At 34.8% G+C, this 14,796-nt stretch overlaps 1 protein-coding gene across 1 annotated transcript; it reads right to left on the bottom strand.

Annotated features, from left to right (window-relative positions):
- Positions 1 to 8,961: 8,961 nt before the first annotated feature.
- LOC149202285 (peroxidase 3-like) lies at positions 8,962 to 10,518 on the bottom strand. Its single transcript, XM_089399933.1, has 4 exons — positions 10,279 to 10,518; positions 9,952 to 10,140; positions 9,586 to 9,751; positions 8,962 to 9,490 (listed from the first exon to the last, which is right to left on the bottom strand). Exons 1-4 carry the CDS (start codon positions 10,477 to 10,479, stop codon positions 9,087 to 9,089), a joined length of 960 nt encoding a protein of 319 aa, XP_089256059.1. The 5' UTR covers positions 10,480 to 10,518; the 3' UTR covers positions 8,962 to 9,086.
- Positions 10,519 to 14,796: the final 4,278 nt, after the last annotated feature.

The raw sequence follows: 14,796 nt of genomic DNA, 5'->3' as shown, positions 1-14,796 counted from the left end.
CAATGATCTTTGAGCAATGATGGAGGAATTGATTGAGATAAAATATTGGTATGCCTCACTCTTTGGCATCTTCATACAAATTTAAAATGAAGAGAAGGATCCGCATGTTTTACCAAAGTTTTCCACGGATAAGCTCGTCATAAAAGAAGTGTCATATCACATTTTGACAAGGTTGTCAAGGAGACTTCAATGGAAGAAGAAGGCACCTTGTCCTGCTCTTCCTTTCCGGATCGAGTTGTATGAGATATGGAATCTCAATCGCGCTCAGGATAAGATGGAGGAATTCAAGATATTCACCTTTGGCACCAAAAGTTTCAATCGGTATGTCCTACATTACTTAGTAAAGGACCACTGTGTGATAGTACATCACCTCTGGATCCACGTGGCTTGTCATTGGCTTGAGGAAGATCCATGGAGATACTGCTCTCACTTCTCAAGGCTTAATGAACCAGACAACATAGGTATCAAGTGGTTATCAAAGCATAAGGCAACAACATCTTAGGGAGTAGCATCATCAGCAATAGCAGAGTGCAGAATACCTGCACTTGACAAAGGTGGTAACAAATTTTGAGTTAACAAATAGGAATCCATCTTTACATACCGCGCTCTAGGTGCCTGCTCGAGGCCATAGAGAGACTTTTTTAGTTTGCATACTAGAGATGAATTTGGCATGTACCCTTCAAACTGCCCCATGTAGATTTCATCCTCAAGATCATGAAAAAGAAAGGAATTCTTCACATATATATGATGCACCTCTGGTTCTCTTGTTGTTGCAATTAAGATAGATAGCCAAATGGAATCCACTGCTTCCACAAGAGAAAAAATCTCATCCGAGTCAACCACTTGTACTTTCTATAAACCTTTTTCAACGAACCGTACCTTATATCATCTAACTTGGCCATCTACTACTTTCTTAGTCTGGTAAACCAACTAGCACCTGACAAGTTTATGATTGGAAGGTAGCAGAACTAGGTCCCAAGTTTAGCTCTCAATGAGAGATCCGTATTTCCTCACCTTTAGTTTCTTCCCATCTAGTATTTTGAGCTACTTCTGCATAAGTATGTGGATTAGATGAATGCATCATATAAGCATGCATGGACATGCATGGCTCCATAGCTAAGAGTTCTTGTTGAGCTTCCTCAAATTGAGGCATGGTGGCAGAATCATCTCAAAGATCACTCAGGTTGTGCCATTTTTGTGTTAGTGATGATTGAGAAACTTCCGAATTGCATGAGGAAGTATTATCTTGATGTTCAACAGCTAGTGGCCCAACAAGTGTGATAGGAAAAATCTCATCTAGATCATAATTATGATTTTAAGTATCATCTACATACTCATTAATTAGTGGTGAGGGCAACTTTGTATTAGGTTCATTTTATGGTGCATGCAAAGCATCTTCTTCAAACTTTACACTCCTTTGAATAAATATCTCTTTAGTGTTGATGTGAAATGATCTTTAACCTTTGACATTGTTAGAATACCCGACATACATGCATGCCTTGCTTTGAGGCTCCAAAGCCTTTCTCTTCTCTTTCGGTATGTGGTACCATGCTCGAGATTAAAAAATTTAGAAATGACTGAATTTTGGTTGCATGCCATTCCAAGCCTCAAAAGATATTTTTCCAATATAAAATTTATGAAGAGATATATTTTCGATGTATGAGGCACAATTCATAGCTACAACCCAAAATTTTGATGGAAGAGATCTTGCATGCAACATGCAATTGACCATCTCTTTCAAATATCTATTCTTCCTTCCAACCAGCCCATTCTTTCATGGTACAAGGAATTGTATGCTCTAATTGTATTCCTACTTCATTACAATGATATTGGATATCTTTGTCAACATATTCCTTCCGATTGTTTGTGCAAAGGATCTTTATGTGTTTTCCAAACTAATTTTCTGCATGCTCTTTGAAAATCTTTAGATATTAAAGAACTTCAGACTTGAGTTTAAAGAACTAAACCCAAGTGAATCTAGTGTAATCACCTACAAATGACACACATATCTTGCCTTTCTCATTGAAGGTACTAGAAATGGACATATGAGATCACTATTTAAAATATCCAAAGGTGAAGAGGCTCTCCATGAATGTCCCTTCACGAACTTGTCTTGTGGGTGCTTTCCAAGAGCACATCCTTTACAAACACCATTTTAAAATTCAATGGCTGGAAATCCTTTAACCATCCCTTACTCGCTAAGTTTCTACATATATATGAAATTCAAGTGCCCAAACCTCTTGTGCCAAATCCTACTTTCTTCATTTGCACATGTAAGTAGAAAAATAGAGTATGATTGAGGAACAAAATAAAAAAATGTATGCATACAAGATTGATCATTTACCTTGTCAGATGTAATCTTCATGTTGGTTTGCATATAATAAATTCTCATAGAATCTAAGTTAAAGTTCACTTTCCTTTCGGTGCCAGTGTGTGTCATCGAATACACTGAAAGAATATTCAAAGAAAACCTCGAAATATGCAATACATTCTCAAAAATTCCACCTTCGAATTGCACTCGTCCTTGTCTAGTTTCTTCAACTGTAGGGTTCCCCCCATGAGAATAGAAGGACTTGATTATGCATGTAGAGAAGAAAAATATTCCTTTGAAGAAGTCATATGATGTGAAGCGCCTGAATCAATAATCCATTCTTGTAGTGTAGAATGAAGGAAAATCAAAGCATCACCTTTACCCCTTGATTTTGATGGGATTTTCTCAATCTTCTTCTTAGCACCTTCTAGAATGTGATGACCAGGATTATTTTGTTGAAGAGTATTTTCCATTAGAATGTGATGACCAGGATTATTTTGTTGAAGAGTATTTTCCATTAGATCAATATTCTTCTACATGTAAGAGGATTCAAGATGATAACCTCTATTAGAATAAGGACACTTGGAGATTCTTTTCTTTCCCTTCTTACACTTGGAGTTGGGAGAATCATCTGTAGGTTTTGCATTTCCTCCCTCTCCTGGATATAGATCTCTTGCCTTCCATTTACCTTTGGATTGTTGATTTGATTTTTAGTTGGACTTTCCTTTCTCATGCATGGCAAGTGCATGTGGATTTGAAGACTTTAATGAAACCATCTTGAAGACTTTATCTTGCTCATGAATGAGAGACTCAATAAATGCATCAAGTTCAGACATTTTCCATTTTTCTACAATTGCAAATATAACTATATGAAATGTGGAAACAAAAATGACATATTCACGACCTAATTTAGACAAAATAGAAAGGATCAATTGACCCTCCTGTTTGGATTTATTGATCCCGTAATCTAGTAATTGTAGAAATAATGATTTGAATTACATACAGAAACCCTGAATATTCTCAAAGTTATTTGGATCTAAGGAATTTATCTCATATTGGAGAATATGAGCCCACACCTCATCTTGCTTTCCATATAAATTGTCCAAGGTTGAAAAAACTTCATTCAAAGTGGTGCATGTGTCAACAAGGAAACAAAATGTTGGAGATATGGTAAACAATAGAAGACCAAAAGCCTCATCCATCCCGTTGAAGTATTTGGATTTTTCAATGGTGGAATTAGGTTAAGCTTCTATATTCATAACTATCTAATACAAGCCTTTACCTCTGAGGTGAAGCAAAATCCATGCCTTCCATTAGAAGTAGTTATACAGAGCAAGAATAGATAAATATGGGAACCCCATTCTTTCACCTTGCAGTTGTAGCAACAATTGGGGCAGTTCTCCAATATTCTGATCTGCAAATGAAATCTCCAAATAATTTCCAATCCTTGAGCTTCAAACCTACAAAATATTATTCATGCACCGTCTCTAGACCCTTGTGGTTGTGATACCATGAAGAGGGTTTTTGTTATACCAAAACCCAAAGGCTTTGGTAAGTTTCAAAATTGGTAATTAGGATCCCTGGGGTGGAAATTACTGATTTCATAGAGGTGTGATGAACAGGGAATAAATAAGTTATCATGAAAAAATCTTGAGAGTCTTAAAGACACACCATTGGTTGATTATACATTTTATTGTGAGCTTGTGGGGAGTCTTCTTTATCTCACTCACTCCCATCCTGATCTCTCATATGTCGTAGGATCAATTTCCAAATACATGTAGGAGCCACATGAGTTACACTAGAAAGATGTGAAATGGATCCTTAGATATGTCCAAGGGATAATCACGTATGGGATTAATTTTGCAACAAAGTGTTCTTTAGATCTCATTGGATTCCAAGATTCAGATTAGACTTGGGACAACCTTGACAGCAAGTCCACCTCTGGGTTATATACTTAGTTTGGGATCTAGCCCGATTTGTTGGTCAAGCAAGAAGAAGGTTCCCATTTCTTTATCATCAGTAGGATCCAAGTACAAAGGAGAAACCAATGCCACTACTCAAGCCATTTGGCTACAACATTTCCTTTCTAAGCTTGGTATCAGTGTGCATCCTCTCACTGTCATATGGTGTGATAATCAAAGTATACTAATTTTTTTAGAGATCTAGCGTAGTAGAAATCGACCAAACATATCGAGGTCCACATGGGCTTCATTAAAGAAATGATTCATGATGGGATTATCGATCTGCAGTATTGCCCAAGTTCTGAGCATACTGATAACATCTTCACTAAGACATTAACTAAGTAGAAGTTTCAATTTCTATGATACCGTCTTAGCGTGAAGGAAACGACTGCGTAGGAGTTTTCGATTCTCTACCTTTTTCATTATATTTTGAGAGGGGTGTTTCTTCCCACCGGGTTTTCCCTCTTTCCTCTTTTTCATCCATTTTGCATGGGTACGTAAAATGGCCTTATTGTCGGGACCCATTCATTTTGTGTCACTAAGTTAAGCTTTGTTGTACATGAAATAACTAAGGCTAACTAAAGCCAAGTGTGATTTATGTTATGTTAATGTGCACATGCAAGCACCACATGTAAGCACTCGAGTTAACTAACTGAAAATAAATGTACAACACATATAAGCACTAGATTTGACTAACGCCAACTAAGTACACAGCACATGTAAAGAGTTGAACTAAAATTAATTAAAACTAACTAACGAAAAGCACATCGCTCTCATGGCATTTCGTCCACAATGATTTCACTATGGATCACCTCTCATCATCAATCACCTTGATACAATTATTTTCCTTCACTTCATCTCACCACCTTGTCGTCCTCATCGAAGGGAGGCTTAACATTCTCCTTATGCATGATTCACTCACATGGGTTGTCTCCTCTACTGCAACGACATCATTGATATTGATCTGTATATGTGGCAGATCACCATTGTTTCTCTTTCAATCATGAGTAAAAGTCAAATAAGATCTGTGACATTCGTGCCTCTACGCTTCCTCCAGTCAAGGCTCTCGCAAAACTCATGATATGCGCATTTGGGCCTCTAGCGAACAATACATTATATTGTTCATCTTAACCTTTCACCTGCAGAATGAATAAAATACCCCGTCCTTCGTCATAGGTATTATGATGCGCTCCAAATTTCTCTCATAGTTTCATACTTCGGCTGCACTGCTTTGGATACTTTCCCCTCATCATATCTATCTGTCTTGACGACGGGTAGTCACAGAAATTGCGAGTAACTCCATTGCTTCCTCGTCCCATAGTTATATGAGTTTCAACCTGCCATCTCTTCAGCTATTTGCTTGCCTTGCTTTTCTCCCTGTCAATATGCTATGCAGTCTCTCCTCGGTAATCAAAATTTAAACCATGGATTTCAATTTCATTGCCCTTTTCCTGGGCTTCTATGGTCTTGTCCCTCACCTCGGGCTTCTATGGTATTGTCCCTAGTCGGAGTCGTTGCTCGATAAAAAGACCAGATTCTGCTCCCTGGCGACTGCATATTCACCATATGCCTTAGAACTCCATCAGTGAAGAAACGATATCGTGATAGTGTCCCTTTCTTTCTTCACCTCTGGAGTCATGAAAACCCCCACGCTCGTTCCTCACAACTTCGAAGGAAAATAACCTAGCTTATCATCACATCACACCAGATCCACATTTTCCATAGGCGTTCACATTACTCATCTCATACAGGTTGTTATTATCTTGGGCTCTGTTACTTAACATTCTAGCTCTGATACCAAGCATGCGGGGAACCCCGCTCAATCCTGTGTCCCTTACGGGACACTGTACCCAACCCTTGGCACTGGGCACACTTACAATGGAGAGTGCCACTTACAATGGAGATAAATAAGCTTATTTATAGTCTTTCATCTGTCCATCTAACCATCTGTCCATCTAACCAAATAGAATTAGTATAATACCACGAGCCATGGATCTGTCCATCTAACCAAATAGAATTAGTATAATACCACGAGCCATGTGTACAAAATCATTAGTTGTAGACTCCCACTAATAACTCAAGTTTGTCCTAGCATTGGATTCCAAAAGGAGAAGATAGATACTAGGATATAGGAAATGTGTCATAGCCCTGATCTTTGAGATCAACAAGTTCCTATCAAGCACATTATTCAACAAATACTCAATATCACAATTTCACAAGTACGATATTACAATATCACTTCTCACAAATATACATAAAATGCCATTACTAACCTGATTTATATAGTATATAGTGTTTTTCTTCTTTTCTTATATAACACAAAGGTGACACTGACATATTTTATTTACTAGGAAAATTTATATCATTTTTAAATGTTTTTATTATTATTATTATATTTTTAAATACATTATAATGTTGCTTAAGTTTGTATATTTAGATATTGTATTTGTAATTTATAATAATATTATTATTTAATAATATTTTATAGATGTCATATTTCAATTTATATTAAGAATTCAATAAATTAGGTTTTTTTTAAGTAGTAATTGAATTTTTGTATTTTCAATTACTTGCTATATTTAAACATTAAAATATTTTAATATGGTCAGCATATATATATATTATATTTCATTTTTTATTTTTTAAATTATTTATTTTACTTTCTAACTTTACATGTATATTTATATATAAAAAATTAAATAATATTAAAATGTTTTTAAAAATACAAATATATATATATATATATATATATATATATATATATATATATATACAAAATTATCTTACATAATTCCCGGTCTTGCTTCCCTCGCCTGCTAAGGTGTTCTGCTGGTGGTGTACGGCTTTCAGATCTGCCATGATATGATCTGCGGCTTTGCCGCACATTTAATATACATTCCCGGTCTGGCTTCCCTCGCCTGCTAAGGAGAACATTCTCTAGATGGCTCCGAGCTTCGCGAAAATAGTTGCTTGCTCTCCGTCCTCATCTGGGGGGAAGCTCCTGCCCATATCGTCAGTGAAGCCCCAGCTCCCACTGTCCAGGTGGTTCAAGCTTCACTCGATGAGGCTTTGAAGTTCTCTGAAAGTGCCCTAATATGCCGATTCAATGGTTTTTGGCCGCAACTAACAGCTCTCCACAGTTGGATCTCGGAGATATGGAAGCCTCTAATTCCTGATGCAATTAGTATCTACCCCTGTGTTAGGGGTTTCTTTATAGTAGATTTTGAAAACCGTGAAAGCAGACAATGTATTCTAGATTTCAGCCCTTGGTTTTGGGATAAATCAGGCCTAGTTATGAGGCCATGGAACCCATCATTCGATCCGTCAACAACAGTCATAACCTCAGCACTAGTTTGGGTGAGATTGCCAAACCTACCCTTGCATCTCTGGAATTTCTCTTCGCTAGAGGCCATTGGAAATGCAATTGGGAAATTTTACTGCAGGTGTCCAGAAACAAAGGAATATGCCGGAACCACGTATGCATGCATCTGTGTGGAAATGGACTTCAGTGCCGGATTCCCAGCTGAAATACACCTAACAAATAAAGACTATGTGTGGAACTAGAAACTCGATTATGAAAGTGTCATCTTCAGATGTCGATCTTTCTTTGAGACAGGCCACTTAGCCAAAAATTTCCCAAAAGCCTCCCAGAAAAATTCTGCTAGAAAAAATCACCACAGATCTACATGGTGGGAAGGAGCACAAAAAGAACACTACACTGTCATGTAAGAAGAATACTCTCGAGAAAAATTTGAATTACAAGAAATCGGGCAAGATAGAAACAACTCTCAAGACAAGCAGGGGAAAGCCCCGCCCAACAACAAAATGGTGAACTCAACAACCCCTCAATCATCGACAATTATGAAGTTTCGAATAACATGCAAAATAAATTTTCATTTAACAGCAAAGCAGATCTCCTAGACCAAACTTCTTCTCCAACTATCTCCAAAAGGACGAACACAATAGATCACGAAGCTAAGACACCAATGTCCGAAGAATCAGAAGAGATGAAGGAGATGCAAGATAAAGAAAGTTGGAAGACCGTAGAGAAGAAAAAAAAGCTACATCACCAATCTCGCCAAGAAAGATGAGGAGCCAGACAATTAGAAATTAAGAAATTATAGATCCGATAAACCAATTTAGTTTCAATGGACGTTAACCATCATCAATATATACATAATGAAAAATTCCTCTTTTTTTTAATCTGATCTCTTCCATATTGGTGGCAGCATCAATGATTGCTCAATTTAACAGAATTATTATTTTATTATATATAAAATCAAGATTGTTTATTTATTTAGAAAATATTGTTTATTTTAAAAAGTATTTGAATTTTATTTAAAGAAAAACAGGTTATTGAAATGTAAATTACATTTCCTATCCTATTAAAAATAATATACATAGAAAGTTAATTGTTTATATTAAATTTGATAGCAAACCTCAACGATTTGAGTAAAGGGAAAAGAAGCATACATACAAAGTTAACTATTTATATAATTTGCTAGCAAACCTCAACGATTTGAGTAAATCGTAAAGAATGATACATACAAAAATGAATTATTTACATAATATGATAGAAAAACTTTATTTATATAATTTAATAGGAAAACTCAAACATCTGAGTAAAGGGAAAGAAAAGAAGGATTCGAAAATATTGATTAAAATCCATGCGACATGGAACTAGGGACTTAAAGCAAATATTCTGGACACGCATTTTCATATAGAATTTATTCGCAGGAGCCTCGAGGTTTTGGCGGATGGCTGGTTTTATTCGCGTACATCCCCACATTACCTAAACGTTTCAGATCATCATATCAGTTGACAAAAGCACAGTGTTTCCTAATCTCTCCTGCACTCCCGGTAAGCAGTTCAATTTCTCCCATCCGTTGCATCGAAAGTTTGAAGTTTTCGAAAAACTCGGTTTGATTCCGCTGATTATCAACGTTGGCCTTGGAAGCAAAATTGGTGAGAAGCGCGGCATCCGATTGAAGCAGGCCCCTATTTAGCTCCAGGTTATCGAAAAAATGGCTATCGAAGGCGAGGGAGCTGCCAGGATCCATTTCCACTTTCGTTATATTGTCCGTTAAATTCTTGCACTGCGTCGTAAGCAGTTGTGCATACAAGTTTTCCAGGGTAGGATCCATGCGTCCACTACCTCCAAAGTTGTACAGTCTGTTGCTGAACGAACTGCAGTGTGACATTCCAATAGTATGCGCACCTGGACGATAAGATGATCAGCATATGATATGTGCAGAAACACTATTGAATTGAATCTTTATAGATCTAACTAATTCGGTTTGACAGGCACTATACCAGATAGCACAACCAAGTCTTGAACATTGAGTCCTTTACTGGCGAAGGAGTCCTTTAGCTGTTGAAAGTTAAATGTTGGCCCTGGAATGTTGGACAATGCCTCACTATCCACCGATATCCTTCCGTCCCTGCGACCTGTCTTCACCTGCCAGAATGGTCCCCCCCTCTGAAAATTAAGGCAACAAAATTAGATGGACCTAACACGGACTTACGTAGTGCAATTAGATGGACCAAATTGCAGCAGCAATTAGATTTAGAATTGATAGGAGCATTTTTAAAATGGATTTATATAGCTGTTGTTTAAAAAACGGACTACAGATTTGTAATAAATATGAACTAATGGTAATGGTATTGAATTATGAATACCGCAAAAACAGCATCGCGAGCTACCAGAGCGAGAATGTCAGCACATGAGACCACTCCTGGACATCTTTGCTCTATTTGTGCCTTGACATTGTCGATAACTTCAAATCCACGCACGGTGAAATTAGGTATTGCGTCTTTTTCTGCTTTGTTGTTTTGTGTAGAATTCAAGAGCAGTGACGCATCGCAACCCTGGAGTAGCACCAATTTAGATCACATTAATCATCAGAGCACAACCTAAATACCAATATCTAACACATACAATAATGTATTTAGGCTTTCAACCGTCTACATACAATAATGTGTTTAGACATTCAACAGTTTACATACCCTCACAAAACAATCATGGAAGTGTAGCCTCAAAAGAGAAGCAGCTATTGTCTGATCTGCAGCTATGTACTTATTCACCACTTGTCGAACAAGGCCCTCAACCCCTGGGCAGCTTTTCATATAGAAATTATATATGGGTTGCCCTTGTGCCTCACACGTTGGCACACATAGCCCTGCAGCAATCACTGCAATTCCAAACATAACAACAAAAGTTGCACGAATGACTGAATTAAAAACAACACATCGGCTGTTATTAGTCCACATCGTGCACAGGCAGGAGTTGTTCTTCACAAGAAAACAAACAATTGCACACAAATATTTCGAGTAGATAGAGAGGCTGAGAGACTACAATTAGATTTATAGCATTTGTGTTGTTCACAGAACAGAAAACTCTAGATTTAATGGCCTAACCCTTCCTTCTGCTTCTTTGTTCATGGCAGACACATTTATTTTCTCAAGTAAAATAACATTTTCAACGCAATTCCTGTTCCAGTTGTGCCAGCAAGTTCCACGAATTGACAGAACAGACAACTCTAGATTTAATGGTGTAACCCTTCCTTCAGTTTCTTTGTTCATGGGGCACATTCATGTTTTCATTTTTCATGGAAGCATATTCATGTTTTCATGTAAAATAACATTTTCCAAGCAAGTCCTCCAGTTGTGCCAGCAAGATCCATGAATTTTATGTGTGCTATGTGCTTTATAATCTGGAAGAAAGTAAAAATCAGTGATTCTTACTCTGCCTATTTCATTTTTTTTTCCCGACTAAGAAGACAACTATGAAAACTTATTCATATCGGTCGATTCAAAAGTTTTGGTTTCTCAGCTTTGCTTTTACAGATAAGCTTTTAGAAAGTGGTTCATTACTTCTTAAATTTATAGCTTTGCTTTTATGTATAACTTTTTCTAGAACGGTGGTATGTGACATGTGGGTTGTTTTTAGTTTTATGTATGTTGTTCATGTATGTTAGTTGTTTTTATTTTTATATATACTGTTGTGGGTGGTTTTTATTTTTATTTTTATTGTTTTGGTTTATAAGATTTTAAATTTCAGCCTTATTTTTTAGACAATACTTCGTCACAGGGAAATTGATTTGTTATTTTGTTTTAATTAATTTTAAAAATATAAAAAGTTAAATCTAAAGAAAATAATAACTTTATAAAAACAAAATATGGTTTAATTCGTTACTTAACAGCTCAATTGATATGTTTTATTTTTGTATTTTTAATGGCTTTTAAAAAATATAATAAATTAAAATTAAAGAAAATAATGATTTCATATTTTTTTATAAGGTCAAAATATTGTTTAGCTAATTAATTATTAAATATTTGAAAAAATCAAAGAAAATAAATATTTTTTGGAACAACATTTTTTAATTGTAAAAAAGGTTATCGAAAATAAAATATATATGATAATATTTTGATATTTATTTTTTAATTATTAAAATTAGGAATTTTTTATAAAATTTAATTTAAAAGTATTAGATCATGTTATTGTGAATGCATTTCAGCAATTCTAAATGGTAATGGTTAAAGATTTGTGTTAAGAATGGAGAAAAAGGAAAATAAATTATGTTAAAGTTAGTGTCATTAATGTGTAATTTTTTTGTTGAATTCAATGTTTAAATTGTTTTGGGACAAGACATTAAAAAATAGAACATTCTCATATTGGATACAATCTTAGATAATTTTGATAACTCAGATACTCAATCACAATTTAAAAATATTTTAATTATATTTTCTTATACCGTATGTTAGTCTCTCAAATAATGACAAATTAACAAACTAATAAAAAATACAATTTCAAATTTAATAAAATGTATATTCAATAAATATTTTTTTTAAATAATAAATAAAATGATTATTTTACAAGATATTAAAAGCTAAGAATTAAATATTATTATAATTGCCACATGCCAGGTATTATGCATTTGGTTTTTCCTTTTTCCGCATATTATTTTGTTTTGAGAAAAAAATTGCACCTTATCCATAATTTAACATTATGAATTGAATTTTAATATTTTTTTATTAATAGTTAAAACTAATTATCTACAATATGATCTTTCAGGCCTTATTTTATAGGGGTTGTTATTAGATTCTTTGCATAATTTTTCGATGCAATTGCATTATTTATGTCATGATTTTTTTTATAGTTTCAAATTTTTAATTGTTAAAAATCATAGAACACCACCAAAAATTAAAATCCTTGAAAATAACTCAAACTCATTGTGAATAACAAACTTACGGTCAAGTACTACCGACCATAATTTATGTCACCCTTATTTATGTTTCTTGAACACTTTAATAAGTACATGTGATGTACCCAGAATTTGTAAATATTTATTTGCCACAGTAAAATAAAAATGAATATTATTGTTATTATTATTTAAATTTATACATTTAAGATTTTAATTAAGTTATGCATGAAACAACTGTTTGAGCTATAACAAATCTTGTAACTCTCACATGACAAGTAGTTAGGATAGGCGGTTACCTATCCCTAACTACTTCCGTGATTATGAATTCTTCTCTAGGAAGGGAATCAAGAGGGTATGGGTACCTGAAATGACCTAAGGAGAAGGAGAAAGGAAAAAAAGGGATGTTTCTGTGGTGATATGTCAAATGGTTTAGGAGCTAAGTCTAGTTGAGACCAGATTACTGCATTTTCTTAGACTGATTAGTCTAATAGAAAAGCATCTGTCATGTGAGAAAGAACACGGGGGGGAGACTTTGGCCTGAAAGTGAATCTCAAGGTTCAGAGGAACTTTTCAACTTATAGTTGATTTTGGTCCATGAGGACAACATTGGAAATCTAGAGAACCAAATAATTATCTAGAACTCTGAAACATGAAATATAATGTCGAATAATTGAACTCTGATTTTCTGTAGAAAGTACCAGTTGGGTTATTACAATAGAAGTTCTATCAAGAACTCTGAAAAAGCATAAAATATACAGTTAAATCTAGAACTCTATTTTTCTGTTAAGAATGATAGATGAGTTATTACCATAGAAAATCTCATGTCAAGCTCTAGAATTATTTTCTTTAAATGTCCAAGAGTAGGTACATAAATCTATTTAACAAAGAACATAGAGGAAAGGAAAATCGTAAGAGAATCTATAAGATTCATTAAGTATAAATCTTACAACATGAGAGATAGGCAATTAAGGAACCCTTGTAAAAGAATACTACTAGGAAACCTTCTGATGAGGTAGGATACTTTTAGAAAAGAAACAATATGAAAAAAAACAATACAGTTAAGGAAATACCAATGTGGGGTTCATAACTCCCTATTCCCTTTAACTATGAAGTTATAGGGCAAAGACAATAGACTAAAATCTGTGGTAATTCTAGCCTTAAGGCACCTTGATAAGAAGGAAACTTGAAAAATAATCACTTTCTATGATAAGGTAAAATAATGACAACAATTCTACAAATACGTGCGGGAAGTTATGGCCAAAAAACCTAGAAATATCTTAAATAGGTATAAATGAAATCTGTTACAATATATATTACAGTATTATAATTCAAAGAAAACTTGTGATGAGGTTCGGTTAAGCCCCAAATCCACATCAATGCAACCATTCTAAATACAGCTTTAACTATGAACCAGAAGTAAACTTGCGCTAGTAAACCAAACATTAAGAAATTGTCTAACCAATTTAAACAGCTTCATCATATTTGAATAGGCAAGTCAATCATGATAGAACCTGAAATGAATTTATATGGAAAAGCAAACCATGCCAGGAAATTTGAAAAATCTTAAATCAATCCTTTATAAATGATAATTAAACTTACAGGTTCTAAAACCTGGAGTATCAAAACCCTCTGACCATGAAATAACATTACTTAAATTACATCATATGTAAAAATTTAAATTACATTATGAATTTTCAAAGAAGACTAGCACCCTGTTTAGGTATGAAAATACATAACTGTAAATTAACATAATGACGACAATACAGGACTAGAGCCGAGGAAAAACAACAAATAGTGCCATAGTCAACTAAAACTTCACTCTGGAACTCAAAATGATCAGCCACTACAAAGCTGAGACCTTTGGGAATAGATGATGAACAATGTTTGTGATTTTCATAGAGAAAGAAAGAAAAATATCCAGCATGAGGAGGGTTGGTAATACACCTCATAGATCTGTGACAGGATTAAGATCGACATCTTTTCAAGAAGCCAATCTTGAGGTATGGGTGTAATTAGGGAAGAACCACGAAACACCAACACTGCAATCTTGGAAACTATGCAAGGAATAAAGGATGAAATGGTCCAGTTGCGGGCAGATAATGAAAGGCTGATGTAGGAGTAGGAAAATATTACGAAGAGTTGTTTGATAGACAAAATTAGCGACAGACAATTCCCAACCCAAAGCACGGGAACATGACTGGTGAACAATAATTTCGAACAGATTATTTAGGAATGGAAGGAGGTGAAGAAAATCAAGAAGAGAAATATGATAATGCATCACAACACAAAGCACAGAAAAAACAAAAGATAGAACTACAAG

The sequence above is a fragment of the Pinus tabuliformis genome, chromosome 2_1, assembly GCF_031772625.1.
Source record: "Pinus tabuliformis cultivar Carrire ecotype Pingquan chromosome 2_1, CPIR1, whole genome shotgun sequence".
Taxonomy (NCBI): domain Eukaryota; kingdom Viridiplantae; phylum Streptophyta; class Pinopsida; order Pinales; family Pinaceae; genus Pinus; species Pinus tabuliformis.
This window is presented reverse-complemented; position numbering and strand designations above follow the sequence as displayed.